The sequence below is a fragment of the Chrysochloris asiatica genome, unplaced genomic scaffold (assembly GCF_000296735.1).
Source record: "Chrysochloris asiatica unplaced genomic scaffold, ChrAsi1.0 scaffold00041, whole genome shotgun sequence".
Classification (NCBI taxonomy): Eukaryota; Metazoa; Chordata; class Mammalia; order Afrosoricida; family Chrysochloridae; genus Chrysochloris; species Chrysochloris asiatica.
The window spans coordinates 15,841,403-15,866,953 of NW_006408559.1; the positions used below are offsets into that span (position 1 = coordinate 15,841,403).

The 25,551-nt window shown below is 45.6% G+C and overlaps 1 protein-coding gene across 1 annotated transcript in view; it reads right to left on the bottom strand.

Annotated features, from left to right (window-relative positions):
* The window catches only part of TRPV5 (transient receptor potential cation channel, subfamily V, member 5), a 35,327-nt gene extending 9,776 nt beyond the window's left edge, over positions 1 to 25,551 (bottom strand). The window contains exons 1-8 of the mRNA XM_006861271.1: positions 25,424 to 25,551; positions 24,429 to 24,526; positions 24,204 to 24,326; positions 23,782 to 23,919; positions 23,555 to 23,653; positions 23,297 to 23,475; positions 22,796 to 22,942; positions 21,253 to 21,465 (exon numbers count right to left, since the gene is read on the bottom strand). Of these exons, the coding sequence (XP_006861333.1) occupies positions 21,253 to 21,465; positions 22,796 to 22,942; positions 23,297 to 23,475; positions 23,555 to 23,653; positions 23,782 to 23,919; positions 24,204 to 24,326; positions 24,429 to 24,526; positions 25,424 to 25,551 (1,125 nt within the window). The remainder of the gene's footprint in view (positions 1 to 21,252; positions 21,466 to 22,795; positions 22,943 to 23,296; positions 23,476 to 23,554; positions 23,654 to 23,781; positions 23,920 to 24,203; positions 24,327 to 24,428; positions 24,527 to 25,423) is intronic.

Below are 25,551 nucleotides of genomic sequence, written 5' to 3' on the forward strand. Positions count from 1 at the left end.
AGTCTCGCTTGCTTCTGCAGTCTCGCTTGCTTCTGCAGTCTCGCTTGCTTCTGCAGTCTCGCTTGCTTCTGCAGTCTCGCTTGCTTCTGCAGTCTTGCTTGCGTCTGCAGTCTTGCTTGCGTCTGCAGTCTTGCTTGCTTCTGCAGTCTTAAGCAACTCTTTTTGCATTCCTTCTCCCCTCCCCAGGGACCTGCTGTTCTCCAGTCTTGATGTTCCTAACACATATGTCTTCTACTGTAAGACATTCCAAGTCCTTGTTAGAGTCAGGTGGTAAGGAGTGTTGTTGGGTGCTATAACGTTGGTCCAGACTCATGGCGACTCCCTGTAACAGAGTAGAACTCCTCCCATAGGATTGTCTTGGCTGTTATTTTGACACAAGCGGATACCAGATCTTTCTCCCTAAGAGTTACAGAATGGGTATGAACTACTGACCTTTCATCTAGCAGTCAAGTGCTTAACTGTTGTGCCACCAGGGTTCCTTAGTAAGGATTAGGATAAACTATACATACATGAGTTTAAAAACAAAATAGCATTAAGCATAGCAAAAAATAATTGTATCTCTGGGGTCCTGGTACGATGCCACAGTATAAGCACTAAACCTCAAGGTCAATTTGAACCACAAGTTTGGCAGTTGAAACTCCCCAGATGCTCCTCACAAACCCTGCACAGGGCTACCATGAGTTGGAAACAACTTGACAACACTTAACAATAACAACAACATGCCATATTTGGACTTCTGGTGTAATGCTGTAGGATCAGCACTGGACTGACTGCAAACCATATGGTCAGCGGTTCAAACCCACCACTTGCTCCTTGGGTCGCCATGAATTGGAACTGACTCAATGACACGCAACAACATGTTATATATGGAATCCTGATGTGGCACTGTAGGATAAGCACTGGCCTGCTAACCATAAGGTCAGCGGTTCAAACCCACCAGTTGTTCTTTGGAAACCCTCTACATGGTTGCTATGAGTTAGAACCAACTCAATGGCACTTAAACAAATCAACAATAAATGCTGAGGGGTATAGTGTGGTGCTGTAGAATAAACACTGACACTGGACTGCTAACCAGAAGGTCAGAAGTTCAAACGTACCAGTTACTCCACAGAAATCCTAGACAGGGTCACTAGGAGTTGAAACTGACTCCGTGGCACTTAATTAACAACAACAAATGTTATGTATGCAGTCCCAGTGTGGTACCAAAGGATACCACACTGGGCTTGATAAGCACGGCTAGAAGGTCGGCAGTTCAAACCCACTATCTTCTCCTTGGAAACCCTATACAGGGTCACTCTGAGTGTCAGTTTGTCACACTGTGGTGTCTTGTATGATGCTGTGAACTTGAAGCTACGTCACCGGAATTTTGAATGCCAGTAGGGTCACCCATGGTGGACAGGTTTCAGCTGAGCTTCCCGAATAAGACAGACTTGGAAGAAGAAGAGATGGCCTACTTACAAATGTTTAGCTACTGAAAATCTCATTAATAGTAGTGAAACACTATCATATAGCCTCAGAATATTGAATATTGGAAACATGATGAATAGCTCCAGAATACTGTCAGATCTAGTGCCAGAAGATGAGGCCCTCAGGTTGGAAGACCCTCAAAATACAACTGGGTAAGAGCTGCCTCCTCAAAGTAGAACTGACTATGATGACTCGAATGCAGAAATGATTTCAGGACCTTCATTTGCTGATGGGGTACAACTCAAAATGAGTTGAAACAGCTACAAGCACGATTAATAATTGGAACATGGAATGCACGAAGTTATGAATCTAGGGAAATTGAAAGTTGTCAAAAATGAAATGGAATGAATAAACATTGGTATCCTAGGTATGTGAACTGAAATGGACTGGCATTGGCCAATTTGAATCTGACAATCACATGGTTTACTATGCCTGGAATGACAAATTGAAGAGGAATGATGTGACGTTCCTCAACTAAAAGAACATTTCAAGGCTGATCTTGAAATATAATGCTGTATGTGATAGGATAAGATCCATATGCCTGCAAGGAAGACCAAGGAGCTCTGGTAGCATAGTGGTTACGAATCGGGCTACGAACCTTAAGGTCAGCGGTTCGAAACTACCAGCCGCTCCGCGGGAGAAAGATGAGGCTCTCTACTCCAGTAAAGATTTACACCCTCGGAAACCCTGTACAGGGTCACTATGGGTTGGAACCGACTCAATGGCACATAACAACAACAACAACAAGGAAGCCCAGTTAATACCACTATTATCCAAATTTATGCACCAACTACTAAACCCAGTGATGATAAAATTAAAGAATTCTACCAACTTCTTCAGTCTGAAATTAATCAAACATGCAATCAAGATGTATTAACAATTACTGGTAATTGAAATGTAAAGGTTGGAAACAAAGAAGAAGGATCAATAGTTGGAAAACATGGCTTTGGTGATAGAAATGATGTAGGAGATCACATGATAGAATTTTGCAAGACCAATGACTTCATCATTGAAAATATATATTTTAGACAACATAAAAGATGACTATACACATGAACTTCACCAGATGAAATACACAGAAAGCAAATGGACTACATCTGTAAAAAGAGATGATGGAAAAGGTCCATATCATTAGCCAAAACAAGGCCAGGGGCAGACTGTGAAACAGATCATCAGTTGCTCATATGCAATTTCAGGCTGAAGCAAAAGGAAATTAAAAGAAGTCCTTGAAAGTCAAAAGATGACCTTGATTCTGAGGTGGGAAATTTCCACTTGAAAGGACAAGCAGACCAGCCTGGAGTGGCTAGAAGAACAGAAGATACTTCTTGAGAGAAAGACCAACAGGAAAAATACAAAACAATAATGGCAGTCCGACTGACTTCTACAAGAACATGCAACTTGCTTGCCCAGAAGACATCAAGGCAAGTGGTCGAGTTCCCTCAGGGAAAACCCCTTCCAAGCCTAAGACTAAAAGGGAATACACTAGCAGACATGCACTCTGACTGGTGACCATGCTGGTCACCGATAAGGAGAAGTGAGGGAAAAATAACAATGAAACTAAGAACTAAGCCTTACCACGTTCAATAGACTTCTGTGGTGGAGACCTGGTTGGCCAGCAGTATGGCAAGACCTGGGGACACCTGCACTCAGAGTAAGTGACACAGCCACAGAGGACTAGAGTGGAGAGTGAAGTGTCCAGCTGATAAGAAGAGAGGGCATATGCACAACAACTCCCACACTTGCAGGTAATACCCACTTGACCTGGCTTCAATGGCTGGATGATCAGAATTCAACCAGAAGAGAAAAAAAAGAGTAATCTGATACAATTTGATGAACTTGACCTACAGCTATGGATGCAGTAGCTCAAAAGAGGGAACAAATCTTTACAGCGAGGATAATTCCCACCCCCTCCATACACAGAGTAGACAGGGATGGGCAACTTGGACATTGGCTACCCAGAATGGGGGAGTGGGTTACAAAGGTAAGAAGTGACTGGCTTACAAGCTTTTAAGAGGGAGTCTAGATCCAGAGGGTGGGGAGGAAGGTAGAATCTCCACTGAGTAATATCCATTCTTTCTGGGTGGGGCTGATGAAAGGAGATGGTGATAAGACTCTTGTGCAATAATAGTGAATAATTGTTACCAGGACTGGCTGTGAGGGTTGGAAACGTAACATTTTGTAGTAGAAGGAGAGGAGTGGTTGATTTTGCAGTCCAGGAGTGGAGGTCCCTGGGACCATCAAGGAAGAAGAGTGGAGTGCGGCTCCCTATCCAGAGAAACAGTGATGCCAGAGATGGAGGCAGAGATGGTGACGTGGAGAGATGGAGTGGCTGGGAACTTTAGACCCAGAGAGGGAGAGGGGCTGTGTGCTGATGACCAGGGGGGCAGGCTTGCAGGGTATACCCTGTGGTTGGTTGATGATGCATGGAGGGGATTATAACCATGGCAATGAAATGATATACAATAGGATGAATGTAAAGCTAATGTTCTCCCATGTAAACTATCACATAATTCACAATAAAACATTTAAAAAAAGAAGAAGAAATGGGATAGAATTAGGTTAAAAAAAAGAAAGAAAGATGAACATATCCTACCTGAATTTAGAGACCATCTCAAGAGCAAATTTGATACAAATGACAGAAGACCAGAAGAGTTGTTGGATGACATCAAGAACATTATACATGAAGAAAGCAAAAAAATCATTAAGAAGACAAGAAAGAAAAGGCCAAAATGTATGTCAGAAGAGACTCTGAAACTTGATCTCCAGTGGAGAAATGTTAAAGCAAATGGAGGAAATGAGGAGGTGAAAGAGCTGAACAGAAAACTTCAAAGGGCAGCTTGAGCGGGCAAAGCCAACTATTCTAACGAACTGTGCAGAGATCCGGAGTCAGAAAGCCAAAAGGTAAGAACACGCCTAACAGTTTTCAAGCCAAAAGAGCTGAGGAGAAAATTCAAGCCTCACTTGAAATATTGTAGGATTCTTTGGGGGAAATGTTGAGTGATGCCAAAAGCATCAAAAGGAGATGGAAGGAATACACAGAGTCACAGAGTCATTGTACGAAAAAGAAAGAAATGGCCGATATTCAACTGTGTCAAGAGGCAGCATATGATCAAGAGCCAATGGGACTGAAGGAAGAAGTCCAAGCTTCACTGAAGGCATTGATAAAGAACAAGCCTCCAGGAATTGATGGAAAACAAATGGAAATCTTTCAACAAACTGAGGCTGCACTGGAGACACTCATCTATGCCAAGAAAATTGGAAGACAGCTACTTTGCCAAATGATTAGAAGAGATCCATATTTGGACCCATTCCAAAGAGAGGTGATCCAACAGAATGCAGAAATTATCAAACAATATCATTAATATCACATGCATGTAAAATATTGCTATGAATAATTTTTAAATGGCTGCAACAGTACACTAACAGGGAAACTGCCAGAGATTCAATCCAGATTCAGATGAGGATGTGGAATGAGGGATCTCATTGCTGACGTCAGATGAATCTTAGCTGAAAGCAGAGAATACCGGCAAGATGTTTACCTGTGCTTTATTGACTACATAAAGGTTTTTGATTGTATGGATCATGACAAGCTATGGACAACTCTGTGGAGAATGAGTATTCCAGAACACTTAATTGTGCTCATGAGGAACCTATATACAGACCATGAGGCAGTTGTTTGAACAGCACAAGGGAACATTGAATGGTTTAAAATTAGGATAAGTTTGTGCCAGGATTGTATTCTTTCACCAGACTTATTCAATCTAGATGCTGAGCAAGTAATCTGATAAACTGGATTATGCGAAGAACATGGTATCAGGATTGCAGGAAGACTCATTAACAATGTGCGATATGCAGATGCTACAACCTTGCTTGCTGAAAATGAAGAGGACTGAAGATATTTCCTGAAATATCTTCACTTTAAGTAGGTCTTGTGCAGCAGATTTGTCTAATGAACTATGTTGTTGGATTTCTTGACTGTTGCTTCCATGGGTGTTGAAAAGATTGAAGTTGTCAAAGACTTCATTTTGTTTGGGTCCACCATCAACACTCATGGATGCAACAGGCAAAAAATCAAACGACATATCGCATTAAGCAAATCTGCTGTACAAGACCTCTTTAAAGTGTTCAATAGCAAAGATGTCAGTTTGAGAACTAAGGTTCGCCTAACCCAAACCATGGCATTTTCAGTAGCTTTACATGTGTGTGAAAGTTGGAGAGTGAATAAGTAAGACCATAGGAGAACTGATGCATTTGAGTTGTGGTGTTGCAGAAAAAAATTAAAACTGCCATGGACGTCCAGAAGAATAAACACATCCCTGTTGGAAGAAGTAGAACCAGAATGCTCCTAGGAAGCCAAGATGGCCAGACTTTGTCTCTCATGGTGGTGGTTATGTGTCGTGGAGTCGGAACTGACTCATAGTGACCCTGTACAGGGTTTCCAAGGCTGTAAATCTTTACAAGAGCAGAAAGCCTCATCTTTCTCCCTCGGAACAGCTGGTAGTTTCGAACTGCTGACCTTAAGGTTCGCAGCCTGATTTGTAACCACTATGCTACCTCTCATACTTCAGGCATATTGTCAGGAGGGACCAGTCCCTGAAGAAGGTCATCATACTTGGAAAAGTGGGAGGTCAGCAAAAAATAGGAAGACCCCAAAGAGATGGATTAGCTCAGTGTCCGCAACAATGGGCTCAAGTGTAAGTTTTATGAGGATGGCACAGGACAGGACTGTGTTTCTTTGTGTTGTGTTGTGTTATGAGTCAGAATTGACTCAACAGCATCTAACAACAACAACGTGAGTCAGAATCAACTTGATACCACTTAACGACAATAACACACTATATATAAAGATTATGAGCTGGGCTGCCAATCACAAGATCAGCAGTTTGAATCTACCAGTTGCTTCATGGGAGAAAGATAAGGGTTTCTGCTCCTGTAAAAATTACAGCCTCAAAAACCCTATGCAGGGTCACTATGGGTCAGTACTGACTGGATGGCACACGACCACCACCATGCTACATATGTGAGAGTGCAATGGCTCTGCAGGATAAGCACTGGAATACCAACCACAAGGTCAGTGGTTCCAGCCCTCCAGCTGCACCATGGGAGAAAGATGAGGCTTTCTGCTCTTGTAAGGATTTACAGCCTGGGAAACCCTGTACAGGGTGGCTATGGGTTGAAGTCAATTTGATGGCACTTAACAACAACAACATGCTATACATGTGTGTATACACTTTCTAATTCTTTCTAAAACTCAGTATGTCAGTTGAGTTGTCATTGTTGTTGTTAAGTACTGTAGAGTCAGTTCTGACTCATAGCAACCCTATATAGGGTTTCCAAGAAGCAGCTGGTGGATTTGAACTCATGAATATCATCAGTCTTTACTGGGCTTGTCTACCAGAAGGACTGGTCCACTAGATGACTGGCAGTTCTGTAAGGTCTAGAACACTCCTACTGGTTAGTGGGAGAGTAGTAGGCACTCGGGAGATTTCAACGAGAGCCTGGGACACTGATAGGAAGGGAAGATGGAATCCCACATAACTGACACCAAGGATGGGGACAGTATGATCATTGGTCCTGCTGACACTTGCCCACTCCAGTTCCTTCTATTCAGCAGATTCTCTTGGTCAGAGGATGACACAGATGCCCAGAATCCCTAAGCTTTTTTACTCAGCTCAACCTTCTAGCTCTAAAGGAACCCTGCTTTCTCTCCTGCTGGCTCTGTCCCTGGTGTCCCTTCCCTGGACCAGCCATACACTCTCTTTGGAGCCCTTTCCTGGAGGCTCCAAGACCAGCACCTGACCCTGCTGCTGGGTTCTCTGGAGTCAGTTGTGAGTAGAGCAGCCCCATAGGGTTTCCCAGGCTGCCATCTTTACGGATGCAGAACACAGCTTTCTCCCACCAAGCTGCTGGATGGGCTCAGACCACTGACCTTCTGTTAACAGCTAGGGTTCCTTCACACACACCATTTTAGAGTTTTTGTCTTCTTCTTCTTTTTTTTTTTTAAACTTTTTCCTGCATAAGATACAAGGTAACATACATGTGTGAACGTTTCAACCCTGGACTTTTAAGCCATTTTTTTTTTTCTTTAGATTTTAAGGAGAAGCCTTCTAATGCTTCCCTCTGATGCGTGATGTTGGCCTTTGACTTAGAAAAAATCCTCTTTTAACACTTAAAAACAGAAGTGAGTATTAATTTAACAAATGACTTTTGATGTCTATTGCTCTGATACAGTATCTCCCCCCCACCCCAGCCCCCTTAATGAATCCTCCTTGTATCCCTGCAATGAAGCCCAAAATTTAAACTGCTGATGATGTTTTTCTTTTAATATTTTTTTAGAACTTCAGTCAAGCATGTCTGCCTAATTTTAAAAAGCTGGTCCATGCCTTTCTAGACTTGGGACCCTGGTGGAAAAGTTTGACAAGGTGGACTAGCAGAGTCTCCTGAGTCTCTCCAATCCTCCTTTCCCTTCAGTTCAAGGCACCACTGCCTCGATGCAAACCCACTGTATCTGCAATCTCAACTGCTCTATGGCCATTTCTCCTCTTTCAACCCAGAACCCAGCCTGCATCTGGACTGATGGTTCTAAAACGCATCTTTCATAGCCACAGAATGCCCTCAGAATAATGAAGAGGAGATGGCAGTGGAGGGGTGGCTTCAGTATTTCCCACAGTGCTGCCTTTATAGTCAATAACATGTGAACTGGATTCGTCACTGGAGGTAGAAGCCTCTTGCTCAGCAAGATGGCACCCACACCAAGAAATAAGCAAACTTGCCTTGGAGTTGATTCTGATGCCTGGTGCCCCCATGTGTGTCACAATAGAATTGCTGCTGAAGGTTTTCAGTGGATAATGGTTTGGGAGTAGAACTCTAGGTCTTTCTTTCAGGGCATCTGTGGGTGGATTGACACCTCAAGTCTTTCAGTTAGCAGTCACTTACATTACCAAGAAGGAAGAACTGAGGAAACAACCAAGGGCTGGCTCCAGGGAACAAGACAGGGCTGGAGGTGCAGGGCAGAGACCTGCTGGGCTTCATTATGTTCTTGTCATTTGGTTTTAAATCCCGCAGGTTCATCTTCTAGTTAACAGTGCTCACGGTGACTCAGGAAGCCCCTGGGTAGCTGAAAGGTTGGTGGTTCAAACTCACTTAGGCAGCAGGCTTGGCAACATATTTGTAAGTGGTCCCGGCCTTTCAAATGAACTCAATGGCCACAAACAACAACCACAACATATGGTGATGAAAGACTATGCTATGTGAGGCGTATACCCCTCCCCTCACAGGATAGCCTAGCCTAGAGCCCTGTGTCCCACCACACACAACTATTGGGGTCTTGGTTAAGCTGCTCCTTTGTGCATTCTGTGGCCTCTGATGTTCGGGTGGCTGCTTCTCCTGCAGGCACATGATGTGGCCCTAACCCCAGCACACTGAAATGGACAGCATGCCTCACCAGGATTCTTGGAGCTCCCTGGGGGCAGGGACATCTTCCTCCTCCCATTTGCCCCCAGCGCACAATGTGGCAACTGCTCCCCCACAACAATAAAGGAGGGTGGAGCGAGGGAGGATGGTGGCAGGCCGGGTAAAAGCTGAACCTTGCTGAGAACTACAGAAGGATACAGAGAGGAGATTAGACAGTGGGAAGGAAGAGGCAAGCGAGGGGGGAGGGGAGGGTAACAATTAATGGCTTTTCTGGAATGTCCAGATTCCTAGCTCCAGGTTCATCTGTCAGTTTGACATAGCGTGACGGCTTGCATGTTGATTTGATGCTCGGAGCTAGGCCACCCGCTGGTGTATTTCAGATACAGTAGGGTCACCCAAGGTGAACAGGTGTCAGTGGAGACAGACAGACCAGGACAAAGTCCTGGTGAACCACTTGTAAAATGTGGTACTGTTATTAGCTGGTATAGAGCAGAACAAAATGCTGTCCAGTCCTACACCCTCTTTATGATGGTTGGTATTGCTGTGGCCAGTGCATCAGTCTACCTCATGAAGGACTTCCTTGTTCTCACTGACCGTCTATGAAAACCCTCTGGATCGAAATAGACATTGTCTGATCCAGTGTTAGAAAGGTAACCCCCTAGGTTGTTCTCACTGACCATCCGGATCGAAATAGACATTACCTGATCCAATGTTAGAAGGGGAACCCCCTTGGTAGGTAAGGCACTCAAAATACAGCATGGCTGCAATAATACCAACTGAGGGGTGGTCATGAGTCGGCAATAAACAACAACAGCTCAAGGTCACCTAGGCAGGTCTGGCTAATGATGTGCTCAGAAGTTGTTCTCCCACCCCCTTGAGACATCCCCCAACAATGCCTAGAATTCTTCACTTCATCACATGGCTTGAGGTTCCAGGCACTGTCAACAACCAAATTCCCTTCAGACTCCACTGAGAAGGAGTCTCATGAGATTGCCCTCTCACCAGCTGACTGACTCTCGCCTTGAAGGGAATACCAGCTATGGAAGTAGAAGACCTGGGACGCTGCTGGGCTGTTCCGCCATGGGAAAGAGTACCAGAGCCCTCTCCTCCTTCCCAGGCTCCCAGAAGGGCAACCTGCTAGCTTTCCATGAAGAACTTCTCTGACCCTCTAACCTGGGCAGGTTCCTAACTGAACTGCCCATGAACCAGTCCGGGGTATTCTAACTGGATGGGTCTGGAGCAGTACCTGACATCTTCTAAAAAGCTCTTCAGAGTTTCTGATGTATACCACAGACATCTGATGTGAGGGTCACTGAGTTGTCAAGAGATGGAGGACTGTTGGATTTGACCACCCCCAAGGGCTCCGTTCATGCCCTGGTTGAGAGCATGAATACATCACTTTATGAGTAGCATTATTTGGCTTGTTTTTTTGTTTTGTTTTGTTTTGCTAGGTGTCCTTGAGGGCTTGAATGGGTTCTAACTCCTAGCGACCCTGTGTAGAGTTTCTGAGGAGCAGGTGGTGAGTTTGAACTGCCGGCCTTAAGTTCAGCTCAACTTTGCAGCCTAGCGCATTATCCTACAGTGCCACACCAAGACTCCACTATACAGCTGCTTATTGTTATTGTTGTTGTTAAGTGCCATCGAGTCGGTTCCGACCCATAGCGACCCTATATAGAGTTTCCGAGGAGCGGCTGAGAAGCTTAAACTGCCAACCTAGCACTTCAGCATGTTATCCCACAGTACCACACAAGGACTCCATTATATAGTTAAGATGAAACATAGCCAAGCTCTACCTGAAAAACATCTTATACACAACCTCCCAACTTGTTCTCCTTTCTTAAATGTATGGTTTGACTATTTTAGGTTGGAATGTTAATAATTGCCTGGCTTTGCCTGGAGCCTGGTCGCTGTTGTGATAAGGAGTAACCATCTGGACAAGCAGGCACTGGGAGAGTTAACCCCGCACACCTTGAGATGTTTACTGGGGCATTGTGACCACCTTGTGGCTTAGTGTGAATGTTAGAAGTGTTACTCCCCGACATGTAGTATGTGACCAACCTTGTCAAGAAGTAATATAAACATTGCTTGTACCAAAGGGTCATTCGAACACCAAAGATGCCTCTTTGCTATGGGTGGTCCGGTAGTCAACACCCAGAAAACAGCAAAGGCTTTTCTCTCTCTTTGTTTATCCAGAATGTTTATTACTTGGACTCAATTGCCCCAGGGCAACAGACCCAAGCTTTGGGGAAGCACAGTCCCTCCATTTCCTCAGGATTATCTTGGGATCATGTCCACTTTCTTAGGAGCAGATCTTTTTCATGCCCACAGGAGTGAGACTGGCCCTCTTCTCCAGTTGTTCAGACGTGTCAGAGAATGATGTCTGCTATGAAGACTAGGAAATAGTAGAAATTCTGGGAGGGAATCCCACATTTGAGCTCCTGCCCCAGCACTGGAGTGCCCCCTCATTCTGATAGAAAACAGGAAGTGTGACCAGATAAGGAAGTATGGCTGGCCCTAGTCAGCTCAATGGCTGCAGAAGGAAATCTCTCACACAATGGATTCCCAAGAAGGAGGAAGTCTGGGATCCTTCTCTGGTGAGACAGAGAAAGAGATCCAAACTTTGAAGTACAAAGACCACCCCCCCCCCTCACCTTTGGCTAACTAAGCATCTTCCTCAAATGATAAAAACTTGCCTGATTGTCTCATCTTCAAAATGGCTATAATACTTATATTTAATGATTAGGGTGTTGATAAAGCACAAATAATAGAATGTCTTGTTATTTATTTTAGATTGATTTCTGTTGCCCCAAATATGTACTGAATTCCTAATTCCTGTATATGTGGTAGGAGTCCTCAGCTCCTCACTAAAAGGTCTGAATCCCTCCAGCGATTCTGCAAGAGCAATCCTGGGGGGTCTGCTCCCATGAAGATTATAGCTTAGAAAACCCTGTGGGGCAATTCTACCCTGTCACATGGGATCACCATGAGTTGGAATCTACTCAATGTCACCAAACAGCACCAATAAGAACACACATGAGGGACATCATCCCATTTGGAAACAGGGATTTCTTGGGCTTGTGAGGTTGTATCAGTGTAGGGTGGGTCTTCATCCTACTACTCTTGAGATATGAATAGAGCAGATGAAGCACGGAAACACGAATAGGGAATGCTCAACGCTATCTGGAGTCTCCAAGGAACACCGAAAAAAAAGCTGAGACAAGCACTTCCCCCAACGCAGGCTGAGCTTTCTCCTTAGAGACAGCATCCTGAGCCTCAACTTCTAGTCTCCTTAACTGTGAGAAAACAAACTCTGTTCTTTAAAACCACTCATGTGAGGTATTTCTGTTAAAGTACCACTAAGAAATGAAGACACTTGAATGAAGCATGATCCAGAGAACCCCAACATCAGCATCCTCCCAGCCCTGGTGTCAGTATTCATGTTTCCCGGGTTCTAGGCACACAGAGGAAGTTCTCAGGAGTTGACAGCCACCTATTGCCTCCATTTCATCCTATCTCTGCTTGCTGTGAATCGAGTCCCACCAGTCCCCCGCTCACCCTCTGCACCCATTCCATCACATGACTGAAATAGTTTTGCCTTCTCCCTGTCCCAACCACGTCCCCAGGTCCACTCACCATCACCTCTTGGACTGCACAAACTCTTCCCTTGACTCTTTGTCATCTGGAGAGTTACTCCCCAGCTAGGGTCCTCCCTCAGCTTCCGGTCCCCTTCAGGATCAAGACCCAAGTCCTCAGTCAAGGTCCCAGCTTGCCTGAAGAGGACCTGTCAGGTACATTCACCTGAACCTCCACTCCCAACCACCTAGTATGGCCACCTGGCCTCTGGCCAGATCCTGACCTGACTCAGGACCTTCACAGATGAACCTGTTACCTAGAATGTTCCTTCACTGTTTAGTCTGTACCCACTTCCTACTCAGTCTCCTCAGGAACCCCCTCCTGGCCAACCAGAGAAACCAGACCCTTGTCCTATCCACAGTTGTAATGAAAAGCCTACCTGTATGATCACATCATTAATATAAACCAGTGTAAACTTGGAAAAGGTGATACTCATGCATTTTACCCAAACCACGTCTACTGGTTCCCAGCACCCAGAATGGCCTGTAAAGGCCAAGTCAAGTCCCACTCACAGCGACCTCAGGAGTGTCCAAGTAGAACTGAGTTCCTTGGGGGTTCAATGGTTTGGGGGGAGGTAGAGCTACAGGTCTGTCTTCTGAGTTGTCTCAGGGTGGAATCAAACTTCCGACCTTTCAGCTAGCTGCTCATGATGTAACTGTACCACCCAGTGACATTCATCATAGAGTAATTCCAAACCAAACCACTGCCATAGGGTCGATTCCAACTCACATTGACCTTAGAGAGGGTTTCGAGACTACATCTTGCGAGCAGACAGCATCGTCTTTCTCCCACAGAGCGGCTGTTGGGTTTGAATTGCTGACCTTAGCAGTTAGCAACCCATCGCCTAACCCACAGCACCACTAGGACTCCTTTCTCCATGATTACTTGTATAACAAATGAATCAGTGCATACATGAGCAAAAGGGCTCTGGAAAAAAAGCAGTGGATACCTCCAGGGATTGTCTTTGAGAGACAAAAGATCAACCTGGTGATGGAAGATCTGTGCCTTTCTACAGAACAGGAGTCTGAAATATCTGAGAATCCACCAAGAACTTGGATGTTCAAGTTGAATGGATTCAACACAGAGGTCATGCTCATGCTCTCAACGCTAGATGAATGTGAGACTGTTCTTAAAGATAGTCTTAGCTCATTCTGGCTTATCGTCACCTACTTGGTTGTCATCTAGGAGTCAGTATTTGTACCTACTTTCCAGATTTCTAAAGTGAAGTCACGGTTAAACACCATCGATCTTAGCTACCAACTTGAAGGTTGGCAGTTCAAACCCACACCATGGCACCATGAAGCTAAGTCTACGGATCTGCTTCCATTAAGATGATGATAGCCAAGAAACACCCTGGAGCAGTTCTACTCTGTGGTACATGGGGGGGCCATGAGTCTGAATTGACTCAATAGCAATGGGGTTTTGTGTTTTTGATTTTTGGGTTGTTCGTTCTTCTTTCCTTCCTTCCTTCCTTCCTTCCTTCCTTCCTTCCTTCCTTCCTTCCTCCCTCCCTCCCTCCCTCCCTCCCTCCCTTCCTTCCTTTCTTTCTTTCTCTTTCTTTCTTTCTCAGCAAGAAGTAGAAAGGTGAGGAGATTTGCCAAAGGTCAAGCAACTATTGAATTCCAGAGCTAGGACTAAAACCAAGTTAACCTTATTGACTTCATTTTTTGCTCACTTGGAAACATAAGAACCAGTCCTACATTGGGTGCCATGATCATGTAAACATAGGACATGTTTCTTCCCATTTGACTACCCTGAGATGGTACTGTGGGCTGCTCTCAGAGCTAGAGGGGACCCAATGGTTCCTCTGGATCCTACTAGAGCCATACTAGAGATCCTACTGTTACTGAGTCCTGTACTTCAATACTTATTGCATTACTAGATAAGAAAGTATCCATTTAACCAAGAAACAAGCTAATGCAGGTCGACTATTGCATGAATCAAGTATAAACCCTGTATTCATCCATTTGTACTATCTGTGACTATCTAATAATAAAAAGCACGAAAATGCGAATGTCCTGTTTTCTAACATATGCAATGCAAGGAGCTCTGGTAGTGTAGTGGTTATGAATCAGGTCAGCAGTTCGAAAGTACCAGCTGTTCCTCAGGAGAAAGACGAGACTTTGTACTCCCATAAAGATTTACAGCCTCGGAAACCCCATACAGGGTCACTATGAGTTGGAACTGACTCCACAGCACATAACCAACAACAACAACAACATATACATATGCAATGTATTTTCAAAGTAGGAGCTTTCAAATCATAGTGATAAGTTTGCGAATCCATGATCTGATCCAAATTGACTTGGTACTGAGTCAGAGGCTCATGGATGTATCATAACCTCAGGAACGAGGCTACAATGATGGATCCAAAGCATAGGGACCTTCTGTTGATGTTGGCCACCACCCAAACTCCTTACTGCAGCTTTCAGAACCTCTTATCCCAATTCCCCCAAAAAAGGATATTTAAGAGTCCTTTTTCAGCAACACAAACTGTGACTACACACATACACATGACCTCACCAGATGGAATGCACAGAAATCAAATTGTAACTCTGGAAGTAGTCTTGGCAGCACAGTGGGTTACGTTTGGGGATGTTACCCACTGGACTGATGGTTTGAATTCACCAGACACTCCACAGGAGAAAGAGGAGGTGTTCTGCTCCCATAAAGATTTACAGCCTCAGAAACCCTATACAGGACCACCATGAGTCAGAACCCACAACAACAACATAACATATCTATGGAAAGAATGAAAGAAAACTCAATGTCAGCATTCATAACAAGGCCAGGGGCCAATTGTAATCAATTTCTTATACACAAGTTCAAATTGAAACTGAAGAAAATTAAAGCAAGTTCACAAGAGCCAAGGGACAGTCTTAAATATATTCCACATGGATTTAGAAATCATTTCAAGAATAGATTCAATACATTGAACACACTGACCAGAGATCAGACAAGAAGTGAAATGACATCAAGGACATCATACATGAGGAAAGCAAAAGGACATTAAAAAGACAAGAAGAAAGAAAAGACAAAATGGATGTCACTCAGAAACTCTCGCTTTTCTGAGTAGAGTAACTCAAGCGAACAAAAGAAATGATGAAGTAAAAGAGCTGAACAGAAGACAACAAAGGATGACTTGAAAAAACAAAGTAAGGTATTCTAATGAAATGTGTCAATACTTGGAGTTAGAAAACCAAAAGGGAAGGATATGCTCAGCAGTTCTCAAACGGAAAGAACCAAGAACTTCAAGCCTTAAGTGGCAATAGTGAGGGGATTCTATGGGAGTTTTGGTGTGGTGGTATAGGATAAGAACTTGACTGTTAACCACAAGGTCAGTAGTTTCACTAGTTTCCTTGGAAATGCTATACAGGATTGCTATGAGTTGGAACCAACTCAATCGCACTTAACAACAATAACAATGGGCAAGATATTGAACAACACAGAAAGCATCAAAAGAAAATGGGAAAAATTCAGTCACTGTATCGAAAAGAATTGGTTGGCATTTAACTATTTCAGGAGCTAGCCTATGATCAAGAACTGATGGTATTAAAAAAAAGTTCAAGCTTCATTGAAGACATTGGCAAAAAACAAGATTCCAGGAGTAGACAGAATACCAACTGAGATATTTAAACATATGGATGCAAGGCCAGAAACACTCATTCATCTATGACAAGTAATTTGGAAGACAGCTACCTGGCCAACCAACTGGAAGAAAATCATATTTGTATCCATTACAAAGAAAGGTGATCCAACAGAATGCGGAAATTACTGAACTATATCATTAATTATATCATTAATGGATGATCTATATCATTAATGAACTATATCATTAATGGATGATCCAACAGAACATGGAAATTACTGAACTATATCATTAACTATGGATGTTGCACAAGACCTCTTTAAAATGTTTAAGAGCAAAGATGTCAGTTTGAGGACTAAGGTGCACCTGACCCAAACCATGGTATTGTCAATAAGTTCATATGCATGGTGAAAATTGGGTAATCAATAAAGAAGATTATAGAAGATCAATGCATTTGAGTTATGGCATTGGAATATTAAAAGTACCATGGACTGCCAATAGAACAAACAAATCTGTGTTGGAAGAAGTAGAAGAATGTTCCTTAGAAGCCAGGATGGATAGACTTTGTCTCTCATACTTCAGATACATTGTTAGGAGGAATCAGTCCCTGATTCCAGGACATCATGCTTGGTAAAGTGGAGGATCAGCGAAAAAGAGGAAGACCCCTAACGAGATGGCTTGGCACAGTGGCAGCTGCAATGGGCTAAAGTTTAACAATGATTCTGAGGATAGCACAGGACTGGACAGTGTTTTGTTCTGTTGTGCATAAGGTCACTGTGAGTCGGAATGGACTCAACGGCACCTAACAACAACATATTATTAATATCATGTGCAAGTACAGTTTTCTGACGACTAAAAAAAAAAAAAGACAGTTTCAGCAGTACATTGACAGGGAGCTGCCTGAAATTCAAGCTGGGATAAGAAGAGGAATTAGAATGAGGGATATTATTGCTGACGTCATAGAGATCTTGGCTGACAGCAGAAAATACCAGAAAGATGTTTGCTTGTATTTTATTGCCTATGCAAAGGCATTCGACTGTGTGGATCATAACAAATTATGGATAACATTGTGAAAAATGGGAATTCCAGAACACTTAATTTTGCTCATGAGGAACCTGTACATCGATAAAGAGGCAGTAGTTTGAACAGAGTAAGTGGCTGAGTGGTTTCAAAGCAGAGTTGTGTCTCAGAGCTGTATCCTTTCATCATACTTACTCTATTTGCATGCTGAGCAAATAATCCAAGAAGTTGGACTATATGAAGAGGAATGCCTAGCAGAAGAATGCACAGGTTCATTAACAATCCATTATAGGCAGATGATACAACCTTCCTTGCTGAAAATGAAGAAGACATGAAGCACTTACAGATTAAAATCAAAGACTACAGGCTTCAATATGGAATATACTTCAACATAAATATACTTCAAACAAGAATCCTCACAAACTGACCAGCAAACAACATCTTGACAAATGCAGAAAAATTGAAGTTGTCAAGGATTTCATTTTGCTTGGACCTACAATGTTCATGGAAGCAGCAGTCAAGAAATCAAATGATGTATTACATTGGGCAAATCTGCCGCAAAAGACCTCTTTTACTGTTAAAAGGCTAAGATGTCACTTTGAGTTCTAAGGTCGTCTGACTGAAGAAGCCAGGACTCAAACCATGGCATTTTCAATTGCCTCATATGCACGTGAAAGCTGGAAAATGCATAAGGAAGATCAAAGCAGAACTGATGCATTTGAAGTATGGTGTTGTTGAAGAATATTGAAAGTTCCATGGACTGCCAGAAGAATGAAGAAATCTGTCTTGAAAGAAGTGTACTCAGAACACTTATTAGAAGAGAAGATGTCAAGACTTCTCACATATTTTGGACTTGGTATCAGAAGGAACCACTCTCCAAAGCTTGGAAAAGTAGAGGGTCAGCAAAAAAAAAAGCAGAAGACCTTCAACGAGATAGACTGACAAAGTGATTACAACAGTGGGCTCAAACAAAGCAGTGACCACGCAGGATCCAGCAGTGTTTTGGTCTGCTGTACACAGGGTCACTATGAACCAGAACCAACTTAACAGAATCTGACAACAAGAACATGATGTTAATGAGGCAGGCGTGTAGACATTGTTATGTTAATGAGGCATGATACAAGCTACAGGATGAAGTTGTAACTTGAGTCAATCTCTTTTGTGATATAAAAGAAATTAAACAAGCAAGCAGAGATCAGAAGGACCTACGATAATCGCCAAGAAAGAAGAGCTGAGAATGTACTCTTTGGACCCAGGGTCCCTGTGTTGAGAACTTCCTCGGACAAGATTAATGCCAAAGTACATGGACTTCTCCAAGGAGCACTGGGCCCACAGATGTTGAAAGGAGACACGGACCTTCCCTCAGAGCCAACAGAGAAAGTCTTCCCTCAGAGTTGGTGCCCTGAATTTGGACTTCTAACCACCTAAATGGAAAGAATAAATTTATGTTTGTCCGAACTGTCCACTTGTAGTATTTCTATGATGATTATAACTAAGATGTTTCCAATGTGGCCTTCCTGTTTTTCTAGTCACCTCCCCCTACCCACTTGTCTCCATAATGTCTTTGTTCCCCATTGTGATCTTCCTCCACCTCTAGTCACCCACATCCATACTGCCTCCTTAGTGTTCTTGTTTTCCAATGTGGCCTTCATCCATTTCTTTTCACCTCCACCTGTTTCTCCCTTTAGTAAACTTATTAAGGATTGAGTTATGACCTTCAAAAATATGTATTGTAAATCTTAACCTTTAAGTCTGTTATTGTATTCCCACTTAGGAATGGGTTGTCTTTGTCCTGTTACTGACGCAGAATTAGTATAAGGTCTATCTTTACCTTCTTTGACTTTTTATTGTGAATTAGGTGAAGGTTTACAAAGCAGATCAATTTTCTATTCAATAACATACACATTTTGTTTCATCTTATTGATTGCAATCCTCACAATATAACATCACTTATCCCACTTTGTCTCTGTTTCCTCCTTCTTTCCTACCCCTTGTGAATTTTGTCCTTGGTTAAACACTGTCCTTTGAACCTCAAATGGTGGATTATTCAAAGATGTGTGTGGCTCATTAGAGTTATTGTTTCTCTTATAGGCATGTCTACTGTTTGTCTGAAAACTGAGCCCTGGGGTCAGTTCATTTCCAGACCTGGAGGGTGACTGTGGCCCATAGTCTTGGTAGTTCCACCAGTCTCCATCTTACAGTAAACCTGGTCTTTTTTAAAAAATGAGTTTCAGTCTACATTTTCTCCCACTCTATCCAAGACCTTCTAATGGGACTTCTTTCAGAACAGTTGGTAGTGGTATAGGGTATATCTTGAGTCAATTTCTTTTAAGTTATAAAAGAAATTAAACAAGTGAACAGAGGAGAAATGGGGTCAAGACACATAGTGATCTACAAGGAACTAGGAAGCAGAAACTGAAGAGATAAGGATCTTCCGTCGGAGCCATGAGAGAGAGAAAACCTTCCTCTAGAGTCAGCCAGAAACAGTAAATCCATGTTGGAAGAAGCATAGTCAGACTGCTGCTTAGAACCTAGGATGCTAAGATGTCACCTCTTATACTTTGACCATATTATCAGGAGAAGAACATCATGCTTGGTAAAGCAGAGAGTCAGTAAAAAGGAAAAAGATTCTCAATGAGGTGGATTATACACAGCAACGACTGTAAGGATGGTGAAGTACTCGGCAGTGTTTTGTTATGTTGTATGTAGGGTCACTGGGAGTCAGAACCAAAACTCAACAGCACCTAACAACAGCCCCTAAACGGTGAGAAAATGAATTTCTGTTTGTCAAAGACATCCATTTGTGACATTTGTTACATCAATACTAGATGACTAAGACACTCCCCAATATAATCTTCACTTCTAGGTACATCTACCCACTCATCTCCTCCGTGGCCTCTTTCCCCAATGTGATCTTCCTCCACTTCTAGTCACCCCTCTACCCTCTTGTGTCCTTTGTGTGCTTGTTCTCCAATGCACATTCACACCAGGACAAACATTCATACTGAGATGGACATTTAGAATGCGGTTTCTCCAGCTTGTCCCATGCCCTGCTAACAAGACAACACCCCTACATTTAGCCTTCCTCTCAAGGCAGCAAGCCTGACTTTGTCCTATATGTGGACTGTATATACAGAGAGAGGCAGTTATAGAAGAGAGAGCATCTCCATCAAGCTGGGTTCCAGCGAGGCCCTTTGCTTGTTCTTGCTCTGACATTTAATGTGACTCAATTCAGCGTGTTTGCTCCTTGATTAGGTTTATTTTATCTTTCTGATCTAAACAACCCTTTTCAGAGGAGCTCTCCCCATGGTTGGCCCATGCTGGGTAGAGATAAATTTCCACTCTTCCCACACTGACTTCTCTTCCAATTCTTCTCTCCCTGCCATTTGCTTTTTGCCTGCATGCCTGTACCCCCTTTCAGCTATTTTAGCTTACCAGGACAAAACTGCATGTACACCCCAAATGTAGCTGCACTTGTTGAGCCCATATGCTAAGTACTTCTCACTCTTCACACATTTGCTGCCTTCAACAACAGGGTATAAATCTACTTGACCATCCTCAAAATCCTCGGTCTTCAAGGACATAGCACTGTGGCAGGTTTAGAAGGAACTGCAGAGATTATTAACTTCAAGCTGCTACCCAATCCCAGCATCCTTCTGGAGTGTGTGGGGCAGGTGGTGGGACAGCTGGCCCACTATGACAAATGTATCATGTTGACAGTACACAGAAGAGAACGCAGGCCATGAGGACTTTCTGTATTGCCCTAACAGCCTGGGATAGGACTCAGGTGTCTCGGGAGACAATTTTCCTCCCTTAGAGCAACAGTATTTCCCTTGAACTTGCCACCACAAAGGGTGAGTATTCTTTGTAAGTAGTAAGGCATTTCACAAATGTCCCAGGTTCATAATACCAAGCACTCCTCCAATGTTTGTAGAAAAACAAACAAACAAAAAACCATGACTTCCCGGACAAATGGACAAATGATCTTATATACATTAAGGCCCCTCCCTGGCCCCATTTCTCATGCCTATCTTCTGCCCTGGTGCTCAGTGAGTGGTAGCGTCTCTCTGACCTTCAGCACCATCACACTTGCGCTGTTATCCCCATAATCCCCCTCTGAGAAAATTCACCTGCAGTAGTTTCTGTTGGAGGATGGTAATATCGCGAGAATGTGTGCGGTTGCCTCCACGAGACTTGAGGGGGCGGTAGACGCAGCACATGGTGAAGCAGACGATGTAGAGCAGGTAGACGGCGCTCAGCGCACAGAAGTACGGCCTTCCGTACCGCTTCCACTTGAGACTCACCAGCTCCTTTACAGGCGTTTGGTCCAGGATCTGGCGTGCCTGTGTGAATGGAGAGAGTTGCTTAGGGGGATCAGCATGATGGTGCCCCCCTGGGACCTGGAGGGGCAGGCAGTTAGACATTCCTTTTTCAGGAATGTTTGAATGACTGAGTCAGCTACACTGCATGCTGGGCCTTGTACTAGTACTGCAAATAAACGACTCCAGACGTCAATACAAGGCACTAGAGGATTGGGGACATGAGCTGGCAAAGACCATTCCACATAGTGCAGTAGCTGTTGAGGTGGACTGTATGAGAAGCCACCATCCATTTGCAGATGCAATGCAATAAAGATGTGGAACAACTGGGGGATAGGCGGGTAGAAGTTAGAACGGGACAAGGAGTTAAGGGCCAGATCATCCTACTTCTTGACATCAAGGTAGGGAGTTTGCTTTTGTGTGTGTCAAGAACTGGATGGCATATTTGTCCTGCAGGTCCTGTGGACTGGAGGGGAGCAACAGAGGAGGCAGGTGGAAGATTGTCACCATAGGCCAGGCCAGGTGGGATGGCTCTCTGACGACAGTGAGAGGTTAAAGACACAAATAAGAGGGGCAGCAGATGGAAAGAGGGTCTCAGAAGAAAGAGCAAGTTGTACACAAAGCAGAAAAGGGCACCATTCCCATGCATCGTGGAGGAAAGGAGACCCAGGGAATGGGATGCAGACATGGCTGGCAGGTTAGTGCAGAGAGGGAAGGGGCTCTAGCCAGATGGGCCATATTGTCCTCATACGACAGAGGACTAGGACTAAGGGATGGAATACCAGCTGCCATTGAGTCGACTCCTGCTCATGGAGGCCCCATGTGTATCAGAATAGAAGTGACGTTTTCTATTCTGTGATGTTTTCAACGACTGCTTTTTCCAAAGTAGATTGTCAGATCTTTCTTCTGCGTTGTCTCTGGGTGGACTCAGACCTTCAACTTTTCAATTAGAAGCTAAGCATGTTAACCATCTGTACCACCCAGGAAGTCCCTTGAAGACCTAGCTCAAGTGTTTTCTTTGTGCCCTCTTCTCTGGCCATCAGGATAAGTAGACGCCGCTCATTTTTGCTGCCATGTTGGAGAGCATAGACCCTGACCATGGTACCAGTGGTCTCCATGGCCATTCTTGAGGGAAAGTGACAGACCGGAGCTATGTCTTACTTCTATCTGCTGTTTGTTTACTGCTGGGATGCAGCATATCCCCCCTGTGCTGAATGAACCAAAGAAGGGAGGGGCAAACGAATGACTGAACCAATGGAAACCTCTCCTGTGTGACATGTGAGCACAAGAAAGAACAGCTGGAGCTCACAAGATGAAGGAGACCATCCTCCACAGGACAGTCCAGGACACCTACCTCACGCTTCTTGGAGGACACCACAAGCTCCAGAAAGGACCGCTCCTCTCCCCATGAGTCGATCTCAGTGAGGTCGTAGAGGGTGGAGGTCAGAGGCCCATAAGTCCACTGGATGTGCTTCCGCCGCTGCATCAGGTGCTGGAACATCTGGGGAGGAAGGGGGGAGTCAGGAAGGACTGGCCACCTTCCCGGGGGATGGTCACCAGGGTGGGTGGTGGACTTCTAGGGCCAAGGACTTCTGGAGCAGACTGTTCTTCCTCCAGGACCACAGCTGTGGGTGGACACAAGGACCCCAGAGCCCACTCCCATCCCATACTCAGAGCTCAGAGGCTGGTATTCTGTGGGCTGCAAAGGGCAGACAGGAAACTGGGAGAGACAGGAGCAGTCAGGCAACAGGGCAGGGACCAGCATGGGGAGGATGAGAAGGGGGCGGTCAGGGAGTGTAAGCACAGGGACCCCCAAGACACAGAGCACGAGGAAGCCCCGGGTGGGCATCCTCACCACAGTGTTGCCCTCCACACCGGCCAGCTTGAAGGGGGTGAGGCCCTGGTGGTTGGGCATGAGGTCCAGTGACTGCAGGGAGTCACCCCCACGTCCATCATAGGACAGCAGCAGGTTGTACATCTGGCAGGCGAAGGTCTTGTTGGGCTGGAGGGTGAGGATGTGCAGCACGGTGTTTCCTGGGGGGACATGGTGTCACTGGCCACTGTGCCCAGACCTGGGGTGGCCCCCACACCCGCAGGGCCTGGTCCCTCTTACCCAGGGCGTCCTGGGCGCGGATGTCAGCTCCGTGCTCAATGAGCAGCCGCACAATCTCCTCACTGCCCACGCAGGCGGCAAAGGACAGCGGGTGCTCCCCTGGGGGGTAGAGGTCGTGGGTGGAGAGTGGGGCTGTCCCCAGTGTCCACCCCCCACATCTCAGTTGGGGCCCACGTGGAGAGTGGGAGAGCCGGGGTGATGCACCCACCCAGCCCCCAGACTCTCACCAAAGTAGATGAGGTTGTGGGGGCTGCGGCGGAAGGCAGCCCCTGTGGCTCTCGCTGAGACGCTGGCCCCATGCGCGAGCAAAGCTCGTACCAAGTTCACATTCTGGTTCACAACAGCGATGTGCAGCGCAGTCTGACCTGGCCAGAGAGAGTGTCAGGGACACTGTCCTGTCTCCCTGGGACACTGTCCGGTCTCCCTGGGGTCCTGGTCCTTCCCCCAAGGTGGTCGGGAGGGATGGGGAGAGCCCAGGGGTCTGTCATTCTCACCCACCCCCTCTCTACCTTGGCACGTGCTCAACTGACAGGAAAAGGGAGCCCAAGAGAAAGATCAATTAGGGGGCTTGAGTCCCACTTGGGTGTCCCAAATGGCCATGCCTCTAGACTGCAGCTGGTCCCTTTCCCATCCCCGGGTTCTGCCTCACCCTCATACAGCTCGGATACCATGGGCTCCCGGACCAACTCGGGGGCAGCCTCCATCAGCAGCAGGCAGGCTTCCAGGTTGTCATAGAGGGCAGCCACGTGCAGTGCTGTTTCCCCCAGGGCTCCTGCAGGGAACAGGGATGTTAAGTCCTCACAGAGCACCATGGGCTTGGTGAACACCTTCTGTCCTATGGCAGTAGGTGTCTGGCCTCTCTAGCCCAACCCACCTCTCTGTTTGAAGTCACAGATGCCATCCAGCCGCAACTCCTTCAGGGTACACATGTCGTTGACCTTGGCGGCCTGAAGCAATGGACACTCCCCGATCCTGGGAAAAATGGACAAGTGTCAGGGCAAGGACAGAGTGGGATTCAGGGGTTCCAGCACCTGTGTGTGACTGAGGGGGCATTGAGTGCCTCCAGTCTGGGGTCTTCCCTGTGCAACACCTGTGTGGTGATTTTTTTTTGCTGCCTCCTGCTGCCTGAATGGAGCTGATGGAGAGTCCTGGAGCCAGAGATGGCTGGGCAGACTGAGGGTGGAGGGACAGACAGGCAATAAGGAATGGATGCCAAAGACCCACACCGGTGGTCCTGTCTCCATGGCCACTGAGCAGGGGGTAGGGTGTGTGTGTGTGTCGGGTGGGTGGAGAATACCTTCAGGATGCCCACCCTCCCCAGCACCTCAGTCTGGGGCCTGTCCTGAAGAGTACATTGGAGCTGTTGGCCTGTCCTGAGGGGACTTCTCTAAGGAGGTGGCCGGTTCAAAGGTGCAAGGTTCCACCCTGTGGGCTGGGGTGGGGGTAGGAGTAAGTCAGTACTCCTCCCAGCAGGAAGGTTCAGCTGCCGAGTGGCTGGACGATCAAAACCCAGTACAAAGTGAAGGACTCACAGGACATGAACCTCTGAATTGGCATCCCTAAAACTGCCTGACTGAACCCCACCCCACAATGTCTGCTCTCAGGGGAGACAGAGGCCTGTGTACAGGATGGATCCTAATGATTTACCTTGAAATGCTCCCTGCTTAGCAATGGGTTAGCAGAGTGGCATGGAAACCCCGAACCCCCACCCCCCAGATCCGTGCTCTCAGCTAAAGGCACTTGGGTCATGCAGGACCCTTCCAACCGGCACCCCGCTTCTCCCAGCTGAGCTCCTCCATGGAGCCTTGGCTGTCCTCTGCCTCCCACACCCTGTGTGCTGTGTGGGCCTGGGGAGGAACGGGTGCCCACCTCTTCTGTTGCCGCATGTGGGCCTCGTCCAGGAGCTGGTCCCAGTCGCCATCTCTGATGAGCCAGGAGGTCAGAAGTTTCTGAAGCTGGACCCACGGCCACTTGGCCTTGGGTGGGGGTGCACCCAT